General features: G+C 34.3%; 2 protein-coding genes across 3 annotated transcripts; one reads left to right on the top strand and one right to left on the bottom strand.

The window, feature by feature from the left end:
- Positions 1–1,554: 1,554 nt before the first annotated feature.
- LOC144555033 (alpha-1,3-arabinosyltransferase XAT2-like) lies at positions 1,555–4,372 on the top strand. Its single transcript, XM_078303231.1, has 3 exons — positions 1,555–1,820; positions 2,260–2,322; positions 2,968–4,372. Exons 1-3 carry the CDS (start codon positions 1,697–1,699, stop codon positions 4,149–4,151), a joined length of 1,371 nt encoding a protein of 456 aa, XP_078159357.1. The 5' UTR covers positions 1,555–1,696; the 3' UTR covers positions 4,152–4,372.
- Positions 4,373–5,923: 1,551 nt separating this feature from the next.
- On the bottom strand, positions 5,924–8,729 carry LOC144555239 (alpha-1,3-arabinosyltransferase XAT3-like). Of its 2 annotated transcripts, none has more exons than XM_078303502.1 (5): positions 8,394–8,729; positions 8,080–8,157; positions 7,286–7,616; positions 6,584–7,203; positions 5,924–6,309 (listed from the first exon to the last, which is right to left on the bottom strand). In XM_078303502.1, exons 1-5 carry the CDS (start codon positions 8,536–8,538, stop codon positions 6,053–6,055), a joined length of 1,431 nt encoding a protein of 476 aa, XP_078159628.1. In that variant the 5' UTR covers positions 8,539–8,729; the 3' UTR covers positions 5,924–6,052. The 2 variants fall into 2 exon arrangements, with proteins under 2 accessions (XP_078159628.1, XP_078159629.1); XM_078303503.1 differs by having other exon boundaries at positions 8,398–8,729.
- Positions 8,730–9,100: the final 371 nt, after the last annotated feature.

Raw genomic sequence — 9,100 nt, 5'->3', positions numbered from 1 at the left:
TAAGATAATTTTTTTTAACCTATGTATTTTTTTTTTTTAAATTACATGTCAAAGAATGAACAATTGTTTTAACATATATATTTTCTCATTGCAGTTTCATCGTTCAAGAGGTGGTTATTTGAGATGAAAATTTCTATGTAATGTTTTAGTAGGATTTTATGTTGTGTTATAGTAGGATTTATTAATTTTGATTATAGTACAATTTATGTTTTGTTCAAGTCGAATTTATTAGTTTGAATGTAGTAGAATTTTATGTTGTGATTTTATTTGAACTATATTTTTTAGTTAAAAACTAGCTAATTGTTAATTTTTCTATCTTTATAAGAAAATAGAAATTCAGAATTTCAAAACAAAATTTGAACTCAAAAAACTCAAAACAGAAACAAAATAGAGAAGAAAAACAATAGGTGCACGTCCCTAGTCTACGCATTGATCAGTGCGCAGACCCAGTCCGCACACTGAATTGGAATTCGTGTGCAGATTCAGTATGCGTGGATGGTAGGAAACGAGATACGGCCAATGGAGTGGTAATCATTTAATTTCAATTTATTAGGGTGGTAACCAAAAAAAATTCGGTAAATATTACCAGAAAAAGATTACACTATTGGTATTTTCAATAACATATATACTGAGCCAACATATTACAAAGGAATCCTGACTAACTAAACTTAATATACGTATAAACCCAAACAGCATGGCATAGCATCTGCCATTAAGAATATATATATGTTCCCATTTACAATATATCAATTATATCTGACTTTTTGTTTATTTTCGAATGCTTTATTATATATTATATTAATGGATTATGAGTAGAATATTTTGTCCTAAAATAATTTCTAACAAATCTTCTTTTATCTGATTTTATCTATTTTTTTATTGCAAGAGTAACTATCCAAGCAAGATCGAGTTCTCGATCCGAGTCTCTTATATATTCCAATTCTACAAAAAATAAAAAATGCCGATTCAGATTTCAAATTTCAGAATCATAATTTTATTTTACTTCAGCCTATATATATAGAGAGAGAGAGTATGGCTAAATTACTACTGGTAGCACTTCGATCTAAGTGCTTACGTGGTCAAATTTTAATATTTAATGTTCAAATAACAAATCCAAACCGTTACATGTTAAATCTATATTAAAATGTGCTTGGAAACCAAATTTTTTTACTATTTATTAAACTGGTTTGAAAACCGTTGTTTTCCAAAAAATATAACATTTGGTCTCCAAGCACATTTTATTATATATTGAACATCTAACGGTTTGGATTTATTGTTTGAACATCAAATATTAAAATTTGACTCCGTAAATACTTAGGTCAAAGTGCTACTGACAGCAATTTAGCTATACTCTATTTATATATATATATATATTTTTGATAAAAGTCTGCTAGATCCGTTTCATTTCAAAACGAAGTAAAGTAATACAAACTTCTATCAGGCCTCGATCCATAACTGTCTGGGATAAAACTTGAGCATATTTGGACACATGTTTTCTGCATAGTTAGCATATTTCATATATCTGAGTATCCATATATACATCGTCACTAGCTAGCTCTTTCACAATATATAGACCACCTCCCCCTTCTCATCCAATCTCTTATCTCTCTAGCTAAACCTTGTCAGCTCCTCCGCTTGTTGTCTCTCTATCTCAAACTAAATTAAAGAAGAATATATTTGGAAAATAGGGTACCAGATGAAGTGGGCTAGGAGTGTAGGGGAGGTGATCAGTAGTCTCTTTGTTGCTTGTTTTCTTGTCTCTTTGGTGTATTTCCATCATTCTCCTATCTCATTTCCATTAACTGCCCCTGTCAGATCTGGTAATTGGCGTACTGATAATGTCTAGACTATATAATTTACATTCTTTGAAACAGTACACTTGCTATATATATGTGGCTTGTGAAAAGTTGCATTCCTATTATTTTTTTGCAGTTAAATCCCATTTCCAGTGAAAAAAGGGTATAGTTTCAGTGTCCAAATCTTCTTAATATTTATAATTTTCAATTCTATTTGCGAAAATTCTTTATTGCTGTGGCGTTGGTAATTAATGACCACATCGATATCATTGATAGAAATTATTCATATTGTCTGCTTCTTTTTATTTTTTATCTCTTTATTAATATTAATTATTTCTATATGTTTATATTCTGGTTTAGTGTCATGATTTTTGTATTCTTTATTAATTTATTTCTTCTTCTACGTACTTTTATATTTTGGCTTAGTGTCATGATTTTTGTTTGTTTTCTTTTCTCCTGACAGTGGGACTGGATGTGCAAAATTCGAGTGCGCTAGGAAATGATTACATAATTTCAGAAACTGCAGGTATCTAACAAGGAAACTCGATTTAATTAAGTGTTCTCCACAGGAGCAATACTTTAATTACTAAAGTAAACTATTCATCAATCTCCAAGTTTATAAACTAGCATGCATATATATGTCCACCAGTGTTTACTATAATCATGCGTTTTTCACAAAAGCAACAATATTGGATTCCATAGCAGTAAAACTGTAAAAGGGTAATGAGAAAGATTAATTCGTGATTTTGCAATTAAATAGGGATACACTGGATTTCTTTGAGTTTTTGCAGCATCTATATAATTGCATATATATTAGATAATCGGTCTCAAATTACCACTATTTAGACATTCGAATCTAGAGTCAGGTCGGGTTGGTCAAATTAGATAATCTCATCACCAGGCGAATCTAGAGTCAGGAGATATGTCATGAGTCATGACTCATAAGATCACTAACTGGAAGTTTTCTTTCTTGCTCAGAAAAATCAGTTAATAACAGCCATATTGCACATTGAAATATCACCATATTGTTGACTATTAATTTTCCTATTCGGTTCAATCGGTTTTAATGCACTAAATCAATTATATATAAATGAAATAGTATATTAGAAATTGTGGAATTTGAAGCTTCTTTGTTTTTTAATATTAGATTGTTTCAATTTATGTCAAAAAGGTAACGAGGGAAAGAATTCAAAAACCACACCGATTCTGTCATGTGACCTTAAAAACTTTAGATCAGCAGTATGCGAAATCTACAGCAATGTAAGAATTCATGGGAATTCATCTTCCATATTTTTCGCTTCTGACGAGACCATGCACTTGGAAGCAAACAAAACATGGCAAATTCGACCATACACTCGCAAATTTGATGTTTTCGTAATGAAAAATGTGCGAGAGGTGACCATAAGGCCCCTCTATGCTTCCACAGAGGCCCTTAAATGCAACGTAGATCACAATATCACTGCAATTGTATTTGCATCGGCGGGTTACACAGGGAACTTCTTTCATGACTTCAGTGATGTGCTGATCCCGCTGTTTATAACTGCCCGACAATTTGAAGGTGAAGTTCAAATGCTCGTAGCCGACATGAACCTTTGGTGGATTCGGAAATACAAAGAGGTCCTGGACAAACTATCGAATTATGAAATCATAGATTTCAACAAAGAAAACAATGTGCACTGCTACCCTCGTGTCATTGTCGGGCTTTATAGCCACAGTGAACTTACAATGGACCCTTCTAGAACACCGCATAATTACTCAATGGTAGATTTTGCTAGGCTAATTAGAAGGGCCTATTTGCTCGAAAGAAATTTCGCAATAAATCTGGCAGGGGGTAGTAAGAATAAGCCAAGGCTATTGATAATAGCAAGGAATCACACTCGAAAAATGACAAATGTTGGCGAAATTGTGACCGTAGCAGAAGAGTTAGGATTTGAGGTTGTTGTCAAAGATTCCTCTTTTCGTACTAATGTTGGTGAGTTTGCAAGAATGGTGAATTCATTTGATGTGATGATGGGGGTGCATGGTGCAGGGCTAACCAATGAAGTTTTTCTCCCGACAAATGCAGTGGTAATTCAAATAGTTCCTTTCGGGAATCTCGAGAAGATATCAGAGCATGATTTTGGGGAGGCGGCAAGGAATATGATGCTGGGTTACCTGCAGTACAGTATAAGCAAAGAAGAGAGCACATTGATTGATCTATATCCGAGAGATCATGCAGTGTTTACAGATCCAGAATCGATCAGAAGACAGGGATGGGCAGCGATGAGCGAGATTTATCTGCGCCAACAAAATGTAAAACTCAATATAACAAGATTCAAACCTACTCTGACAAGAGCATTGGAATTACTAAGATAAATTTGGGTTTTAAGGACCAAAATGTAATTAGCACTGGAGATTTTGGTCAGCTAAAAGTTATATATTATCTATTGAAAGACCAAAAGTTATGATATATATAAATTATAGAAGTCTTTATATAGGAGATTGATGATCACTTTTTATTTATTATTATTTATATGCATATTTATTTGGATTAAAGATGAGCAGCTTATTTTTTGATACATAGCAGCATTGTTATATCATGTATTTTGAGAGCTTGTCATTAGTCGTTAATTCTTTTGCAAGATTTACAGAACCTCCAGTCAGATTTTATCTTTACATCCAGAAAAAACATAAAATTAATTTTTGTTTATTAATTAGTTTTCTGTGGTCCTCGAGAATAAAGCATGCTCTGATGACCAAAGTTTTGGTCAAGAAAGATATTTTTGTAGACTTGGTCCTTGCGAATAAAATAACAAAAATGCTTGTTAAATAAAAAAAAAGTCTTTGTTTTCAAATACAATAGATTTTGTTCCCTCAACTCTATGATCCGCTTTCTGAATGAAATGAAAATGATAACAATCCAAATTGGACTTACAATTGAACAAAAGTATTGGATATAGGCTCAGTAGTCAGTTCTGAGAAGCATTAACTTTGGGCCTTTTGAGCAATAGTTGTCAGTGTTTCAATGGATCAATTAAATTTGAAAATATGAATGCTAAACTGTTCAATCGGCCTTCAGAAATTAAATGGCCCGTTTAGCAACAAATCAGTTCCTCTGCAGGAGCACCAACCAATCTCTGATGATGTCTTCTCGAAAAAACATTGGCAGCGCAGCTGCCATGCCAACTGCGTTACAAAGTGATTACCCAATACCACAAAATCATGATACAAGCAGCACCATACAACCAACAATACCAACTGACTTTATCCGATCCAACGTATTTTTCCACGGATCAGAAAAAATCTGAATCCAAACCCGATCCACTATGGTACTACATCGAATCAGGTACTCGGGTCCATGTTTGCGGCTCCTAGTCTTAGCAGGAACAATATTAGAAGGTAAGAGTTAGATTTACTCGAAGAATCATACAATTGAATCAGCAGTGCGAATGAACGCTCGATTAATCGTTCGTATAAGATTATCATGGCCAACCAAAATTAATGGAAAAAAAACTGAATCTGCTGTGCAAATTATTCAAGTGTCTAATTTTTTTTAAAGTTTAAATGGAAAAGAGAAATCCAAAAACCAATGTAGATATTTTTTTCTTTTAAAAGAAAGTTTAAATGGAAAAGAGATATCCAAATAATTCCTGTATACGAATGCCATTAGTATGATTAAGATTAAGAGTTAACGATTTGGCTCATTTTCCTATTACATGCAAGTAATGTGCAGATTAACAAAAAAAGAAAAGAAAAAATCAATACACAGTCTCTTATTGTTGACGAAATGAAATTTTGAATGTCAATACAGTCTCTTATTCTACGTGTACAAATGATTAAGTCTGAAAAGTGCAAGACGAGACACCACCTCTCTGATAGAAAAATTGGATGCTCAAGGTCGAATTATAAACAAATCATGTTAACATCTTGGATCTCTCTCTCTGAAACAAAAACACAGTATATAGTATGAATTCACATCCTCTCCAATACCTGATAAGGGAATCTTTTACAATTACTAGATCTGAACCATTCTTTTTAACTTGGCATGAATCTCAAAGCTCAAAAATACTGCCCCTATTGCGACCCGAATCCCAAACCGGTTGAGATTTAATCTCAAACCGTAAAGTGAGGGTGATCCACTGCAATACCGGAGAGGATACGGATTCATATAGTATATACCTTTCTTAAGTAGAACATTTTAAATATTCACTTTCGACAAGAATAAAAGAACATAAAAAAAAAAAAAAAAAACTGGGGCTATAATGTACCAATTAAATTTATGGATCCTCTGAATTGAGATGCTTTAAAGCTTCCTGCAGAGTAGGTCTAAACCTAGATATGTTCAACCTCACACTTTGCTTCTGAAGAAAAATCTCATTGATTGCATCCCACCCTTTACGGTGTACAGATTGTGGGTCGGTAAAAATCGTGTGATTTCTTGGATACTCATCTATTAAAGAGCTCTCTTCTGGTGAGACAAAATACTGCAGGTACTTCAGCTTCATTTTCTCAACTGGCCTCCTGAAATAGTTCCCTGCATTTTATTTTTATGGACAATTTATTATCTCATTCGTAATTCACAATTCTTCTTTTCCCCATAGATACAGAAAATGATACTTTGGGGTTTGGGCTAATGGACTGATACAATAAGTTTTCAGTAAATTATCTTTCTACATTTTGGGCTTGAAATGGATTTGTATTTGGCAAAGACCTGTTGGATACTGGACTTCTAACTTATTAGACATGGATCACGAATTAATAGCTTATTGGGTACAACATTTGTTGGTACAAAACATATAATAACTTACCAACCCACTCGAGGTCACCCCAAGGGAGGATTTGAATGAATACCGCATTAACAGGTAAGAACACCATATTACTCAACCCGGCACCATGCACGCCCATTATCGCATCACATGAATTCACATCAAGAGAAACTCGGTCCAATCTATAAGTTGCCTCAGTGGCCACCACTTCGAACCCTAATCTCTCGGCTTCATGAACAATATCATCTAGGTTCAGAAACCTCCTTGTTTTTGCTCTAGCAAAAATCAACAACCTTGGCTTCCTTCGCAATGTTTTCTGTATAGGGATTTCGGCTGTGTCTCTCTTGAGATCATAAGCCGTGCGCATAAATCTTGTAAAATCCTCCAATGTGTATTTTTCGGGAATTCTTTCAGGATCGATATCGAAAGCATCATGAGTCGTGAGGCCAATATAAACCTTTTTATAGCACCGGACTTCTTCGTCACAATCGAAGTTAATAAGGTCATATTTTGTAAGATTCTTGAATACTGGAAGGAACTTGCCAATCCAATAGATCTTAAGATCCGTCACATGAAATAGAACTTCCCCTTGGAACCTTCGAGCGGTTGTAAATAATGGGACCAGCACGTCAGTGTAGTCATGGAAGTAGTTCCCACTGTACCTGAAATGACATGACAAGGTTAGGATTGCAACCAATATATGGGATTTCAAAACCATAATGTTAATCAAATAATATTGTATACCCGCTATCAGAGAACACAATAACCGGCACGTCACTGTAATTTGTGCAAGCTGGGGCTTCATCTATATCCATTGGTTTCACTGTGACCATACGCACCTGGTCCATTGCCGCTTTATCCTCTTTCCTAGGGTATGGCTTGATATGCCATACTTTCCTCTCGTAATCTGGACCATCATCTGAGTCTGGTGATGGGACCCACACTATAGTGCCGTTTCTTCCTATGATCCTCACGTCTCCCTCAATTTCGCACTTGTCAATTCTTTTTTGGGAGAGGTCGCATAATGGCACTTGCTTCCTGTTTTCTTTCTTTGGTTTAGGTTTTGTAATTATACCTTGCAAATTATAAAAAAAAAAAAAAAAAGGAATAAAAAGGAAACTTTCAGTAATGAAAAATAAGTTGCAATTATGAAATTACTTAGATGACAGCATAAATCATATGATGTGTCTCAGTCACTATTGGGACCCATGTGTCATGTGACAAAATCATTACCGGTTCATTTGTTTGTTGGACATTCAACTTTCCTGATATATCACTAATACCACAATGTTTTAATCTATTTTTACTTTAACCATGTCACCGTGTATTTCAATTAGAAAAGTTTACGTAATTCATATCAAAATTGAAAATTGATGAGCTAACAGGTCTTGTTTCAGGGGATCACAAAGACAATTTCGTATTATGCCATTGCATGAGTAGAAATTAACTACATACCAGAACTATTTCCAATGTTGCAAATAGGACTACGTACCCTTATTCTGGTAATAATAGATATTTTTTTGGTGTCTTATACATACCTACTTGATCTGAGCTCACCATTGTTGGCAACATGTCTCCGCTTGGAGTAGCTACAATCTTCGTTGACGCAGAGTGTACTGAGAAAAACAATAAAGATAGAGTTTGAAAGAGAAACAAAAACTATTTAGAGTGTGGTGTACCAAATCCAAATTAAAAGAAATTACTCACAATTGTACCAATTGAAGAGAGAAACATCAATCACAAGCACAAGAAAAACAAACGAACAAAAACAAGAACAGGAAAAAACAAAGAAACTTTTAACAAACCAAAGTGGCAAAATTGGAGCAAATCACAGTAGAAATTGTCAACTAACCTACATAGAAATGGAAGCTATCAAACTTTGTCGTGAAGAAATACGCAAACGCCACGACAAAACATCCGAGCAATAAGCCGACGGTGAAATTTCTCGGCTCGATCCGGCGAACTCTCTTGAGGAAACTAACTTCTGGACCCATCATTTTGATTCAATTGATTACTGGAAACTTTACACTGGATTTCATCTCACCTTGTATTTGCACGAGAAGAGAGGTGACAGTGGATCTGGACTGCACCAGAGCTATGGAGCAAATATTGTTAATTTATTGTTGAGAGGAAGATTAGAACTAGACTAGCAACTTGGTTGCAACAGCCAGGAAAGAGACAAAGTGAGTGACAGCGAAAGGGAGAGATGGAGAGGGGGAGGGGTAGCAAATCATCTCTGCAATTCGAAAATTGTATCGGAACACATTTGTACTTTTGTAGTAATAAAAAAGGTAAATGGGTTTGAGAATTTTTTATTCATAAAAAATATTATAAAATAATATAGGGAAGAAAAAGAGTATTGTACGAAGGAATGATAGAATTTTTACCAATGTAAAATTTAAATTGATAAAAAATTTGCAATCTAAGGATCTATTCGGCAATTGAACTGAATTTTTTTTTTCTACTAAAACAATACTTTTCAGTTCAATTTCTATGTTCATGTCCATTCTCAATTGGAAGCCGAAGAGACACTAAAAGATTTTTTTATCTAATTGTCTT

This window comes from Carex rostrata, chromosome 6, assembly GCF_964058835.1.
Source record: "Carex rostrata chromosome 6, lpCarRost1.2, whole genome shotgun sequence".
Taxonomy (NCBI): Eukaryota; Viridiplantae; Streptophyta; class Magnoliopsida; order Poales; family Cyperaceae; genus Carex; species Carex rostrata.
The sequence above is the reverse complement of the archived record's forward strand: the minus strand, read 5'-3'. Positions and strand labels throughout refer to the sequence as shown.